The sequence below is a fragment of the Terrapene carolina genome, unplaced genomic scaffold (genome assembly GCF_002925995.2).
Source record: "Terrapene carolina triunguis isolate 2854851 unplaced genomic scaffold, T_m_triunguis-2.0 Scaffold67, whole genome shotgun sequence".
NCBI lineage: Eukaryota > Metazoa > Chordata > Testudines > Emydidae > Terrapene > Terrapene triunguis.
In genome coordinates, this window is record NW_020664418.1 from 27,602,332 (window position 1) to 27,617,411 (window position 15,080).

General features: G+C 42.2%; 1 protein-coding gene across 1 annotated transcript; it reads left to right on the forward strand.

Moving 5' to 3' along the window:
* The first annotated feature begins 3,669 nt into the window (after positions 1-3,669).
* Positions 3,670-14,035, forward strand: PYGO1 (pygopus family PHD finger 1). The gene is made up of 3 exons (XM_024204923.3): positions 3,670-3,955; positions 10,621-10,706; positions 12,831-14,035. Exons 1-3 carry the CDS (start codon positions 3,907-3,909, stop codon positions 13,962-13,964), a joined length of 1,269 nt encoding a protein of 422 aa, XP_024060691.1. The 5' UTR covers positions 3,670-3,906; the 3' UTR covers positions 13,965-14,035.
* The last annotated feature ends 1,045 nt before the right edge of the window (positions 14,036-15,080 follow it).

Genomic DNA, 15,080 nt, shown 5'->3' on the forward strand with positions numbered 1-15,080 from the left:
AAACCCTGATTTTTTTCAATTTTCAAGGAAAGTTTCAAAAAATTAGAAACTTCAAAAATGTTGACAATTTTTTTTAATGAAACATACTTACCATTTTGACTAATTCTACTCATTTGTCTACTCTAGCAGCTAGCCACGTGACAGATGTGACACATCCGTGTTCATCATTTTCATAAATGTAATATGCAAGATTTACCCAGAATACTTGTTAAAGCACTTGGACTCAGCTAGCAGAGAGCCTGTAAAGATGAATTGAGCAGTGGTTACACTCAGCAATAATTAAGATGTGTGTAGCAGTTCTGTGCTTTTTCTTTAGGTCACTTCAAATGTACTTAAAGCCAAAGAATGGTTCTTGAAATGCAAGAGAGCCTGGAAGAGTCAGTGTGTTTGCTTAGCTTATGCGATAGTAAGTACAAATTAATAAGTACAAATTTTTATAAGGCTGTACAGCTTTGTCCATTCCAAGTTATAAAGCAGGCTTAACTGTCAGTGTTGTTAGCAAAGACACCTCTAATCAAGCAGTACTATGAGAGAAAAGCTACTAGATAAATAGTGGAATTCAAATATGGAAACATTAAAAGATTGGTGTCAGTGTATGAGAGAGAGCAGTTATTGTGAGGTGCTGTTATGTCAATAGAATTATGATCTTATAAAATTTGGAAGACATACTTTATTTTAAAATAAATATAATTTATATGCAGCAAAAATATAAAAGTTAGTGACTATAACTGAATAGAATTTTTTGTAGATTCCAGGCATCCATTTATATTTTCTTTTCTTCTTTAATTCTCCTCCATCCCCTTTTCTTTTCCAGATTTATTCTTTGTGTGAAATCCTGGCCCTGCTGGTCTATCAGTGCTATCAGTGACTTCAGTAGGCCAGGATTTCTCCCTTTTTCTTTTTTGCATTCCTTTAAATTCCAATAGGCTTCTTTGATCTGTATGTATTTTTCCCCACTGTGTTTCTACTGTCTTCTTATTGTTCCCTGTTTTTGATGTGAGCTGGTAGTCCTTTCCACACACACACTCTCCCCCTCTCCCCCATCCCTATCCCTCCACCACACAGTCCAAACTCCTGGGCAGGTTCATTGCCTCCTGTTGTCTTGGGTGGGCGGCTTCTGATTAACTCATTCTGACATTTATATTAATTGAAGGGAGCATTCAAATCCATTCTCAAAAAGGTTTGTGATCAAAGCAGTCATCAGTACCTCTCAGCATCACACTCTGCATCCCCAATTTAACTGTACCCATTGTCCCAATGGTGCCCCAAACAGTCATGCCCAGTATAACCCATCCCAAACCGAAAGACTGTTTATTTTCTAACAAATTAAAAATAATACAAGGTTAACTATATGCATACGGACAGTGACTTTCTGTCAAGATGTTTTCACATTGCCAACACACATTGGTTTTTATTCCTACCCAAAACCTTGTGGGATTTTTCACTCCCTGATGGACTTTCTGTCAAGCACCGGGGAGGGGCCCATTTCAGTCAGCCCCTGAGGAAACTTTTGGGATTCACCTACCGTACCCTCTGAACAACTTTTCCTGTCTGACTTCCACAGCTACGTTCTCAGAGTCAGGGCTAGTGGGGCAGCCAATCTGAAATTCTGTCCCATGAACTGTAAGCGCGAGCATCCATGTCCAGTGTTAAAAGGGTTTTGAAACATGGATAGGCCAAGACAAAAGCAGTCCCAAGAGCCTTTTTCAACTGTGGAAATGCTAAATTGCACCCTGCTGACCACTGAAATGATTTTCCTTTATTACTATTTGCTATTTATCAGAAACATTCAGTAAACCAATAGGGATCAGTTCTTGGTTCAGATCTGCCTGAACTTTAGCAGCTAAGGGCAGGACTACGCTACAGAATTCAGTATAAGTACGTCGCTCAGGAGTAAATAAATGGCAAAAATATACAGAACTGAGGAACAAAATATATTCCCAAGTGTTGGGAAGTGATTGCACATTTGAAGCCAGGGAACAACAGATAGTATAGTTAGAAATTTCTAGACAGGAGAACAGCGGGGGTAGTTTATGGCCTGCAATAAATAAAATAACACAAAAAGTGCATGTACCAATCTGTGAGCCAGCCATCACTCTGAACCCTTGGATTGTGCGTTTTATCACCTTCCTTTTTTTCTTTCTTTCAGATTCTATCCTCTTCAGGAGTATGACTACGTCTTAGGTATTTTTGGAAAGCGCCTAGCACTTTCTGGGCACTACTGCAATCCACATAAATAATACTATGTGAGATACACAGCTCTTTAAGACTGGAGTGAAGTGTATAGTGGGTTGTAATATATTGTAGTGAGTGGCTAGTGTTCCTATGTACTGCCTGCTGCCTTGTACTAGATGGAATCAGAACTCTGCTCAGCTGTGTGGCATGGGACCTGTGCTGGTAAAGGGAGATTTTGCTCAAGTGTACGCTGGAGCAGGTAATTCCAAGTTCTAGCTCTGCTGCTGCAGTGGCTTCCCACTAAGCATCAGAATGTGCTACTGTGAAGTCTTAGGCCTTGTCTATATTTGAAATGCTACAGCAGCACAATGCACCATTGTAGCACTTCAGAATAGACACTACCTATGCTAACAGGAAGGGTTTGCCTAGCAGCATACCTAATCCATCTCCCAGAGAGGTGGTAGCTAGGTTGACAGAAGAATTCTTCTGTCCAGCTAGTGCTGTCTACACTGGGGGTTAGGTTGATTTAACTGTGCCACTTAGGCTTGTGGATTTTTCACACCCCTGACTGTTGTAGTTAAACTGACTTAATTTTCTAGTGTAGACCAGGTCTCAGGCTATGCCTACAGTACCAGGGCTTATAGCAGCACGGCTACAGCCCTGCAGCTATGCACCTGTGGGTTTTAGCCCACAAAAGCTTATGCTCAAATACATTTGCCACGAGTACTCCTTGTTCTTTTTGTATTATAGACACTTTCTGCAGTGAGGGAAGGGATTTTCCATTGCTTAATCCAGCGTGGACGTAGGTAGGTTGATGGAAACATTCTGGGTGTTAGGTTTACATAGTGACAGGGCTCTGCGTCCTGAATTTTTGACACGTCTGTGCACTGTAGCTATGTCCACCTAACTTTTAAGTGTAGCCCAAACCCTTATCCTGCCATCTGACTGTGCTGGTCGACCCTGACCGGCCTGCAGAATGGAATCCTAAAGATTTCAGTGGTCTCCACGTGAACGCAGTTTGCTTGCACTGATCCGACCGCAGACTCATGGCTTTAGATGGCTGTGGATTTGTTACAGACTTTACCGATGGATAATACAAACCACAGGCAAATCTACAGAGGAGCAGCCAGGGTAAAACCCTCTCCCGGGCGCTATGGCCCATTTGGAAATAGCAGGGGCTTGGAGGGGATCCTTTCCCGGGCTTCTCCTCAGTCGATCGTGGCAGAGGACTGGAGGAGGGGGGAAGCCACGGCTGTTTCCAGCCCCACTGCAGGGCTTTGGCGCAGGCTTGGGGGGTTTGGAGCCTGCAGCTCCGAGGGGCAGGCGTGGGGTTTGTCTCCGCAGAGGGCGCTGTACGCAGCCAAGGGGACGCGCTAGCCTGACAGCCCGGCGGCAGCGGGCGCCGAGCCAGGCACATGCCTGCGATATGCAGGGGGCTCGCCCAGCTGCGCGCTCCCAGCCCCCTCGAGCAGTCCCCCGGCCGCTCTGCCCGCAGCAGCAGCCCCTGGGCCGCCGCTGAGCGGAGCCCGCCCTGCGCCTCGCCCGCCGCCCTCCCGCTCCCAAACTTTGCAAAGTCTGGCAGCTCCCCGTGGCCGGCCCGGCTTGCGGCGGCCGCGGCAGCCGAAGCAGCAGGCGGAGGAGGAGGAGGCGGGGTGCGGGCCAGCCGCCGCCGCCGCAACATCAGAGCGCCTCGATTCCTGCTGCCGTGGGAGCCATGCGCCGCCGTCTGTAATGTCAGCGGAACAGGAGAAGGATCCCATCGCGCTGAAGAGATCCCGAGGTACAGCGGGCTGGGGGGGAGCCGGGCCGGCACCCTGGGGACACCGGAGGGACAGCCGGGGGGTCCTGGGCCTAACTCTGCCGAGGAGACATTGCATCCTCCCGCTCGCAGTCTGAGCCAGAGCGTCCCCCCTGCTGCCGCGGGGAGCTGGAGGCAGCGCCTGCATTCCGGGCGTCTGGAGGGGCTGCCGCTGCCGCACTTCTGGGCAGGGAGCTGCTCCAGGAGCGGGACTCGGGGCTCCCGCTTGCCCCAGCTCGTATTACACCCCGTGGGGGTGTCATTTATCTGGATGTGTACTTGTGTGTCCGGCTGTCTCATGACTGTTGCGATCTGTTTCATGCGTTGCCGTGGCTCGTTGGTATCCAGATGTCTTTGAAAGTAGCATTGCTCCATTGCATTTCTTTGAATGCTATATTAAGTCTGTACAGTGAGGCGCCGATCCTGCGAACTGATCTGCATGGGTGGACCCCTGCAGCCGTGTGGATCCATTTTTAGGATTGGGGATTTAAAGTACAAAAGTTAATATTTAAAGGATACAGGAGTATTGTTAACTTGTCCAACCATGTTACACACATGCAGTATTTCTACTCGTTTTCTTGATGTGTAATATATTAGTATGCATTAAATAGGTATAGTACAGGCTGCACCATGTGCCCATATTAACGCTCCTGCACAGAGCCAATTGTATTTCCAAACTTCGAGTTTTCATTTTCTCACCCTTAACACTAAACTAATATTTGTTTTTTTTTTAATTTGTTGGAAAAGAGAAGAAAAAAATTACCTTCTGTTAATAATGGCAGTATTTGTATGGTCCCAGTGAGATTTTGAAGCTCACACCTCATTGAAATGTATTGGGAAAGTACAGTTCCATTCCTGTCTGCCTATTTGCTGCTGCTGTTTGGCTGGAGACCATTTTCTGCAAGGCTGGCTTAACAGGGCAGCAGCACATCTCTTTACATAGTGATAGCTGTATCTTTACAATGGCAAAAGAGAGACCTTTGTTTTGGAATGAGATACTGGAATGTACAGAGTATCCGTGAAAGGATTGAAAATTGTGGTGAATTTTTCTAATGTTTTTGATGTTAGCCTTTTGCAGGGGGAGGGGAGGGGAAGAGGACAAGGATTTTACTGTGTATTTCACTCAGATATTTACAATTCACTTCTTTCAGTTGTTCTAGCAACTGTAGAGTACTGTAGAGCAGCAGTACTTTACCTAGCAGGTTAAGCAGAGAAAATATGTCACAGGAAGACTGGGATTCATTAAGCTAATTTAAATAATAGGTTCTGATCCTGCAAACACTTAAGTACACACATCGCTTTATACTTGTGAGTAGCCAATTGATTTCAATAGGATACTGCCGCAGGGCATAAAGTTACATAGGTGCATAAATCATTGCAGGATTAGGGCCACAGCAGATGCCCATTGAACCAGTGCCCCCTCATCCCCATCTATAGTCTCTTGGTTTGTTTCTTAAAACAAAAAAAGCAAACCCCATACCTAGCCAAGGGACTACTTACTCATCAAGGCCCCAATTCTGCAAAGACTTACATGTGCTTTACTTCACATACTGTAAAATACCAGACTGTGCTTACTGTGTAAAGTTGCATAAAAGTCTTTGCAGAATCAGGGCCTGTTTATTTACATATAAAGTTTTAAGTATCCCCTGTCTTGAGTGTGTGTGTGTGTGTGTATAAAATAGAAGTGTGCAGATTTATTCCCCCGCTCTCCCAACATTCAAAAATGGGTGAACTACATTTTTTTAAAAAATTGAAAGGGGGAATAATAGCTTTCACATGTGACAAGCATAGAAAGTCTAAGCCAGGGGTAGGCAACCTATGGCACGCGTGCTGAAGGCGGCATGTGAGCTGATTTTCAGTGACACTTACACTGCCTGCGTCCTGGCCACTGGTCCGGGGGGCTCTGCATTTTAATTTAATTTTAAATGAAGCTTCTTAAACATTTTAAAAACCTTATTTACTTTACATACAACAATAGTTTAGTTATATATTATAGACTTATAGAAAGAGACCTTCTAAAAACGTTAAAATGTATTACTGGCACGCCAAACCTTAAATTAGAGTGGCTAAATGAAGACTCGGCACACCACTTCCGAAAGGTTGCCGACCCCTGGACTCTAAGCCAAAATGCTTTGGGTTTTTTTTTGTTTTTTACAGAAAGCAAAGAGTGTCTGAGAACAGGGGGTTATGCTGAAACCATTTTGCAACCTTAACTCTAGTATATTGCAAAATACCCAAATGTTCAGTGTATCGTTTAATGAAAAGACTGTGGATACAAGAAGTGACTTTCAGGAAAGTTTATTTTGGCTGCTTGATAATGACCCTTGTTCAGTTTTCTTGGAGGTATGTGAGGACTAACATTAATTTTCCTTTTATGTATAAATTAAATTCTTATAAAATCCAAAAGGAAAAATACATAAATTTGTAGGCTTAACTTACATTATTGGCCTCACATAGAGAAAGATGAGATCACAAAAGCTTAGTACTTCATCAAACAGTCTTGCAAATCAATAAGCATCCAAGTAGCTTTACTTATGTGAGTAGTCCCATTGACTCCTATGGGACTACTCACATAAGTAGGGTTACTCATGTACTTAAGTGTTTGCGGGATCAGATCCTTGAGTACTAGTTTATACTTAACAAAACTTACAGAGCTTTAGGCTGTATTTTGAACTGCTACAGGAAGGTGAGCATTTGCTGGTGGTCCTTAGAGAATTGTCTGGTCACATACTTAACACTATCCCAATTTTCAGCTGCTGAATTTCATTAAAAGAAGCTAAAATACATTAAACACTTTCCAGATATTTTTCCATATTAGCAATTGCTCTTGTTGACACATGGATGCTATGTGAACATGAATGGGAGAGAAAATTGTTTGTGTAATTCTGAATGAAAGAGAAGGTGTCAATGAGACCATCTCTCTGTTAAACTGTGATATGTCTATAAGAATGCTTTAGAACACCTGGGTGATGGAAAACAGGGAAAAATTTGAGGAGATAGTTTATCGTTTACCAAGCTAGGACATTTTGGCTGGAATTTTGGGAGTATTTGTAATGATCCCTTCTTCCTGCAGAATTTTTATTGGAATATTTAATATTTACAATCTATGGGCTGCTATATTTTACATAGCACCACAAGGAGACACAGCGTTTTACATTATAAACTGTAAGAATTGGACTTCTCCCCAAATCCCGAAGAGTTATTCTCAACAAATTTTGTGGTGATCTGCTGTGATATGTTAATGCTCAAAAATGATAAAAAAATTTCCCCTGGCCTGATACTTAATAGGATTTGAATTTACCAGTTTTCTTCCAGTCATGATGATTTGGGGCGGTCATTCTTCTTCCTCATGTGTGGTGAAATATTTTGGGGATTATAACTTATATATATATATACACGATATGAAATATGAGGTGGGATTTTAACTTTGACAGCCGGAGCCAAGAGGAGGATATTAAAACAGGTACAGAACAGGATTCCTCCATGAGTAATTTCCCTGAAAGCCTTGTTCTGAAGCAGTATGAGTTATCTGAGTGAAAATCGGCCCAATGGCATTTTCTGCCCTCCTAGTGAGGGGACTAAGATGAAATCCCCACTGACTGGCAAAATAGTGACTTTGAGGCTAAGAAATCCATCAAAAATATTTGAAATATCCTCAGATATTTTAAGTGGTATACACTGGGCCTGATTCTCCTCTGTTTGGAGCAGCTTTGTGATACTGTGTGTGCAAAGCAGCTGTAAAGCCGGTTCAGCTGCCTGCTGGAGGATTCTGAGTGATGTAGAGTTGTTGTAATGGTTCCTACACTGTATCCCTTACTGGCATAGGGGATGTGTGAGAAAGGAGCATGAACTAGCATCCATATGCCCCAGTAAAACACAGTTACCTTCAGACTACTCTAATTTATGCTAGAGACCTGAACTGGCATCAGAACAGACCAGGATTGAGGATGGGTGAGGTGCAAAGGGTCTTGACTTGGACCAAGTCCTCCTTAGCTGGGCTGAAGGATCAGAATCATTGCTGCTATGGGTCAGATTTTAATACTTTTAGGTGCTTACAGATGGGCACCTGTTAGGGTTCCCTCCCCACTCTGAACTCTGGGGTACAGATGTGGGGACCCAGATGAAAGACCCCTAAGCTTATATTCCACCAGCTTAGGTTAAAAATTTCCCCAAGGCACAAATTCCTTTCCTTGTCCTTGGACGGTATTGCTGCCACCACCAAATGATTTAAACAGACATTCAGGGAGGGGCCACTTGGAGCCCTATCCCTCCCCAAATATCCCCCTAAGCCCCTTCACCCCCTTTCCTGGGGAGGCTTGAGAATAATATACCAACCAATAGGTTAACAAAGTGAGCACAGACCAAATCCCTGGTTTTTAGGACACTGAAAATCAATCAGGTTCGTAAAAGAAGAATTTTATTTATAAAAAAAAAAAAAGTAAAAGAATCACACCTGCAAAATCAGGATGGAAGATAACTTTATAGGGTAAATAAAAAGATTTAAACCACAGAGGATTTCTCTCTGACTGCTTCCCAGTTACAAAACAGGAATAAAATTACCCTCTTAGCATAGGGAAAATTCACAAGCTAAAACAAAAGATAATCTAATGCATTTCCTTGCTATTGCTTACAATTTCTGATAATTTTAGATATATCATTTCAGGATCTTTTAGGAGCAGGTTTACCTGCTTGGTCTCTCTCTTTGTCCCGAGAGGGAACCAAAACAAAGAGAGCACCAACTAAACCTCTCCCCCACCCCCCCAAGATTTGAAAGTATCTTCTTTTCCCATTGGTCCTTTTGGTCAGGTGCCAACTAGGTTAATTGAACTGATTAACCCCTTACAGGTAAGTGATTTTGTACCTCTGGCCAAGAGGGATTTTATATTACTGCATACATAAAGGTTGTTATCCTTCCCTTTATATTTATGACAGCACCTAATGGGACTTTCAAAAGCACCTAAAGAGAAGACAATGGGAATTAGGCACCTAGCCTGCTTAGCAGCACTAGATGCCTGTCTGTAGATGCCTTTAAAATTTGACCCTGTGTAACCAGATGAGTGTTGCATTCAGTAATAACAAATTCTTATGTGCAGCAAAACATCTGTATCTTGGTAGAGTTTGGCTAGTTTTTTAATGTGAATTTTAACCATAGGGAGACATCACACTTTTCTGAAAAAAATCAAATGATAGTACCAATCTGAGGTCAGTTTACATACATTCCACTGTATGTAGCAGCAAAGAATCATTGTTTATCATAGTGGTTTAGAAAAGATGTAGATAGAGCATGGACAAAAAAGAATGAACTTGTATACAGTCTGTTCATATTGATGGTTCTACCAGGTTAAAATCTGTCACCTTAACATCGTCTGTACATGACTTTGGCTCAAGGTTACTCTTCATTCCCAAAACAAATTAATTTCTACTACTAATGTAATGGGACATTTATCACTAAAATCTCCTCTATCCATCTGTAGCAGTGGTGGGCAACCTGCGGCCCATCAAGGTAATCTGCTGGCGGGCTGCAAGACAGTGTTTATATTGACCATCTGCAGCTCCCAGTGGCTGCGGTTTGCTGTTCCTGGCCAATGGGAGCTGCGGGAAGCGATGCTGGCTGCCGCTTCCCGCAGCTCCCATTGGTCAGGATCGGCGAACCGTGGCCACTGGGCGCTGTAGGCAGCCATGCCTGTGGACAGTCAATGTAAACACTGTCTCGCGGCCCGCCAAAGGATTACCCTGAGAGGCTGTGTGCGTCCCGTGGGCCACAGGTTGCCCCCCACTGATCTATAGCTTTACAAGGGATTTAAAAATAAAAAGTCATAATTTGTACTACAGGATCATGTAGGACTTCACGTGTCTGTCACATTCTGATGAAAGGTGTAGCTGAACTTCAAGTGAAGGGTTGGATTTTCTTTCTCTTAGTTAAAATGAAATAAGTGGATCAAGAAGATAAGCATCCCTCATATTGCAGGAAACTGTATTTGTACCAAAATAGCTTTTGTTAACTGCTACATAAGGATATATGGCCTCTGCAAAGGAATCCCCTAGTGCTGGCTCATTGATTATAGTGAGATTTTTCCTGGGGTGACCTTTTGCATGATCAAGACTTAATTTATGGGAGTTTGGAAATGACAAGCTGAGAGTCTTGTCTCAGCTGTATGCCAGGTTTTCAGGGATTTTCATTAATAGAATGCCAGGTTTTCATTCATAGACTTGTTTCTGCTTGTTCGTTCCTTAACTACATACTCTAACTGCCTATTGTACACTGGGAGTCCCAGGCTGATGAACACCATATCTGTGTAAGTTAAGTGGGAGATGAATCTTAGATAATTCCTTTTTGGTGAGAGAAGAAGCCTTAAGAACCAAGGGCTTGATCCAAAACCCAATTAAATTAATGGAAGTCTTTCCACTAACTTTAATGGGCTTTGAATAAGGCCTTCATGTTCTAATGGAGATGGACTCCAGTAGTTGTGTTACAGCTCCCTATACCTCCAGGTGTGTTCATTCTATAGACTTTGTAGTTTTAAGCTAGAAGTAGTGATACTTTGATGTTTGTCACAGGCTTTTCTTGGTATGACACAGAAAGGCACACATTAATATAAAATCTGTATTGAAACAAATGCAGAATTATATTGATTGAAATTTTGTAGGTGGTGACAGTGGATTGGATGGGTTAGGAGGACCAGGAGTACAACTTGGAAGCCCAGATAAGAAAAAGCGCAAGTCAAATACACAGGTAAATTGCTTCTGATCTCGATTTTTTTGAATAAATAACACACTCAGATGTTGCTAACTTATATGAGTATCTCTTTCATCTAGGAATATCAATCCTTTATCACAGGCACAGATTAGTAGCTTTCCAGTATCTTATAATTAAGTGTTTACGTAAAATCTTAGATCCCTCTCCATTCCCACTCTGGTTACAAGTAACTCCTATTGAAGTTCTTTTAATCCCTGGAGATTGCATGTATCCTGCAAGAGGAGAATATAAAGTCTCTGGTAAATATGCACAGAGTGAACAGGCTGTTCATTCAGTCATGTGGACATGGTTCTGAGGAACAGAATTTAATCCCCAGCCTTCAGTTGTTTGGTGTGAATCTTCAGGGTATGAGTGGTAGCTGCGGGCTGCTGCTTTCCCCATATATGAAGATTTGTGGACTAATGGGTCCATGCAGTTCATGAACCCATTGGCCACACCTTTAGTGCACCCCCATTGTGCTTTCCAATGCAGGGAGTCATGAGGCACACTCAGTACATTGAATTTATACTGTTTGGCTCTTCTGTCCACTGGAAATGGGGCTTCGAGAGAATGTGGGAAGACATAGGATTTGGGTGCTAATGCAAAACATTGATATTGATCATCATCTGTAAAGTAGAATTGTCCTCTTCTGTGTCCACTCAGCACTGTGTCTCAGAATATCTGCTCTTAGTTACTTAGTGGCAAATAATGAGAATAACTTGATTCATGTAGGACCAGTTACCACCTTATAATATGCATGCCCGATTCCTGTTGACTTGGGTGTCTGTTGCTTTTTCTTGGTCAAGTAGTGGTGAAACCCACTGTTGTAGGCATATACAATTAATTTCAGGCTTTTGGATCTCTTAGTTCTCTCTAGTAATGAAGCTTTCCTTTAGCAGCAGAATTATGATAAATATAATGGTCCTGCAGATAAGTTCCTCCTCTTTTGTTACCTCTAATAAAGTTTGCAAGGCAACAGAAATCTGCAGAATCATTTCCCCAGCCTAGGCTACTAAATATTTGGGGCCAAATTCTTGTCTTCTGTGCACACTGTGCATGAGGGAGCTATGTGGGGGTGAGCATGCCAGAACTCTCCCCACAAACTGGACCAGAACGAGAGTCAGTTGCGCAGTCACTCTCTATAGTCATTTATGCAGCCTCTGCGTCCACTAAACCCCCCATGCTCCCAGCCCAGCCACAGTTCCACAAAGTGCTGTCACAGAGCAGATCCCTCTGGTTCACAGAAGATGGAGAGTCCCGCTGGTCAGACTGTCTCCTGCCTGTACACCTTGCAGCACGGATACAGTAGTATTGCTATCTTTTAAGTCTTGCATAGCCTCATCAAAAGTGGGATGGGTCAGGAGAAAGATTTGACCTTTAATTTAGTAAATGTAGCCTGAGAGGAAACAAAGGAAAATCTATTTTTAAACGGTATTTAAACATGAGTTTTTATGTTTTAATTATATGATTTTGCAGGAATCCTGTATTTTTTTTAAATAAAAGAAGGAAACAAAACCACACAGTGAGCATTTTTGGCAGCATGTTGTACAGCTGCACAGTTTTTAAAAATAGTGAAATTAGTCTAAATCACTTTAATGGCATCATGAGTTGTATGAAATAGCTCTTAAGACAAACTCAGAAAATACTTTATAAAATAAGAGTATGTACTCCAGCCACAGAACTCAGTTGGTTTCAACCAGGGTTCTGTATGGGAGACAATGGCAAGAGCAGACTCCTAATAATATAAAGACCAACGGTGGCATTAGACCTGATTACCTGCAAAGGGATCCACTCTTCCAGGGGCTACCGTATCACAAAAATCACCACCACAACTGGTGCCCATATTGGCCGTCTTGGAAGAGAGGCCCAGGGAGGAATGAGCCTGGAGCCTGAACTATTCTCTCTCTCTTCCTTTCTGATGAGACTTAGGGCTCACTGCCAGAGTAGTGTGGGGAAGCTTACACTGATGGTTGCTGCCCATGTGGCTCCTGACTGAATAAACAGAAGACTTTGGTTCACTCGTGCTGCCAATCCAGCTTCTTTATGGTTGAAAGCCCATGTGTTCTTGTAGGGAAGTTTATACGAATGCTAATTTAAATGCTATATTCTAAATATTTTCAGGGATCTTCCTTTCCTCCTCCATCTGAATATGCTCCACCGCCGAATCCAAGCTCAGACCACCTTGTAGCGGCTAATCCATTTGATGATAACTATAATACTGTCTCCTATAAACCCCTACCTTTAGGAAGTCCTTATTTTAACCATCCTGGTTACCCTGGTTTTGGAGGTTACAACACTTTCAGAATGCCACCTCACATGCTGCCCAGAATGTCCTCACCATATGGTGGTTCTTACACCCTCAGAAACCAGCCACACCCACTTCCTCAGAACCCTGTTGGAATGGCTTTTAATCGACCTCATGCTTTCAACTTTGGTCCACATGATAATACAGGTTTTGGAAATCAGCCATCTTATAACAGTGGTCAAATGAGTCAAAATGTCAATATGCCCAGTCAGCACTTCAGACCAAATCCTGGTGAGAACTTTGGTCACATTCCTCCACAAAATACTAGTCAAATACCACACCCTGACATGACATCTAACTTTGGACCTGCAAGCAATCCACATTTTAATTCCCAGTTAGATTCAAACCATTCTTTTGTTCCACCACCCAACACCTACAATCAGACAAAACCATCAGCACAAAAGCAAGACTTCAGTCAAGGTGCAAGCAAAACTTCCAACCAGAACACCGCTACACATCAGCATCACCACAGAACAGATGACATTGTGAATCAAGGTAGTGCTGACTTAAAAAATGTTAATCGAAACAGTGTAGTAAATCAAGAGAGCAACCATTCTCATAATGCAGATAACACTAACAGTAGTCATGCTAATGGGACTCAGAGCAAGTCCCGTCAGCCTAGAGTTACAGCTGAAGGATGCAACTCTGAAAAGAGCAGCAAAACATCTCTCCACCTCAGTCGTCATGGTCATTCATCCTCTGAGCCAGTCTATCCATGTGGAATTTGTACACATGAAGTTAATGATGACCAGGATGCCATCTTGTGTGAAGCTTCTTGTCAAAAATGGTTTCATCGGATCTGTACGGGCATGACTGAGTCTGCTTATGGCCTCCTCACTGCAGAAGCATCAGCAGTATGGGGCTGTGATACTTGCATGGCTGAAAAGGATGTCCAGTTGATGCGTACTAGGGAGACTGCAGGGCCACCTGCATTGAATACTGATGGATGATGACATCCACTGATGCAGTATTGAAATACATACTACAGAGGTATTGCTCTTAATGGTATACTTCATTTTCTATAGACAATCAAGGTTTTTTTTTTTTTTTTTTTTTTTTTTGCTTTTAGTCTAACTATCTTCACTCATGAAATTCCATCTGTTTATGTGAGTATTTAAACTTTGATCAGAAACAGACAACGTTTGAAGATCCAAAATATGTCTGGTATTTGTTTGATCACAAGCAAGTTTTGCATTAAAAAATGAATTACTGGAATTATTGATGTCAGAACATCTGCCTCGATGAATACAGGCTGCCAGCTAGTGCTGAGCCTTGATGGTACTATATATTGGAAGCATTCATTATTGTTATGTTTTATGAATGTCCATTACTGTTTTGCTCATGTCAATGCTATCTGTCCTGTGGGTAGGAGAAAAGATGGAGGAGGTGACATGGAGAAAGAGGAGTTCTAATGAATTTATTTTAAGATGAGCACTAAGGATTTTAATTTTTTTTTTCTTATTCTGCATCTGAAACAATGAATCAACATTGCATTTGATTGTTTTAGTATTTGTGATGTTTACACTTCAAAATACAGTGCCTCCTGACTTCTCAGCAAATATTTAATAGCCAAGAATTCTAGTGAAATCTTAGGTTACTAAAAATTCAGTATTTTTACAAAATATATCATAGCATTACATTTAAAAACACTAAAATAACATCATGGTTGCAAAGTCAACCATTCAAAAGTTAGGGAATGCCAGATTTAGGCCCTTTCTGTGCATATACAGTAGGATATAGTCTTTAATTTTACATGATCACATGCCTCCTCCTAGGTGCCAGGGCACCAGCTGGCAGAGCATTGACAGCACAAGAGAGACCGTCTCCCTGCTCTCATATTTACTGATCTTGTGTGAACTGTGATTTTTTTCAGTGTCTTGTAATTTGGCCAACTTGGGTGAATTTTTATAGGGCTTGGAAAAGTTGTGATCCACCTGCCAAACTTCAGGCCCCTCCTCCAAAGTATGGAAGTGCTAGAGCTTCTCAATTTAAATAATTCTAAGATATATTTTAACATGGGCAACACAGCATATTTTTCCTAAACTTGTTCTTGGAAACAGCTAAAC

What these genes read in the sequence shown, in the direction of transcription:
- PYGO1 (XM_024204923.3), top strand. Translation starts at nt 3,907, where the DNA reads ATGTCAGCGGAACAGGAGAAGGATCCCATCGCGCTGAAGAGATCCCGA. An exon ending in CGCGCTGAAGAGATCCCGAG is followed by an intron (nt 3,956 to 10,620) that starts GTACAGCGGGCT and finishes GAAATTTTGTAG; the next exon opens with GTGGTGACAGTGGATTGGAT. An exon ending in AGCGCAAGTCAAATACACAG is followed by an intron (nt 10,707 to 12,830) that starts GTAAATTGCTTC and finishes AAATATTTTCAG; the next exon opens with GGATCTTCCTTTCCTCCTCC.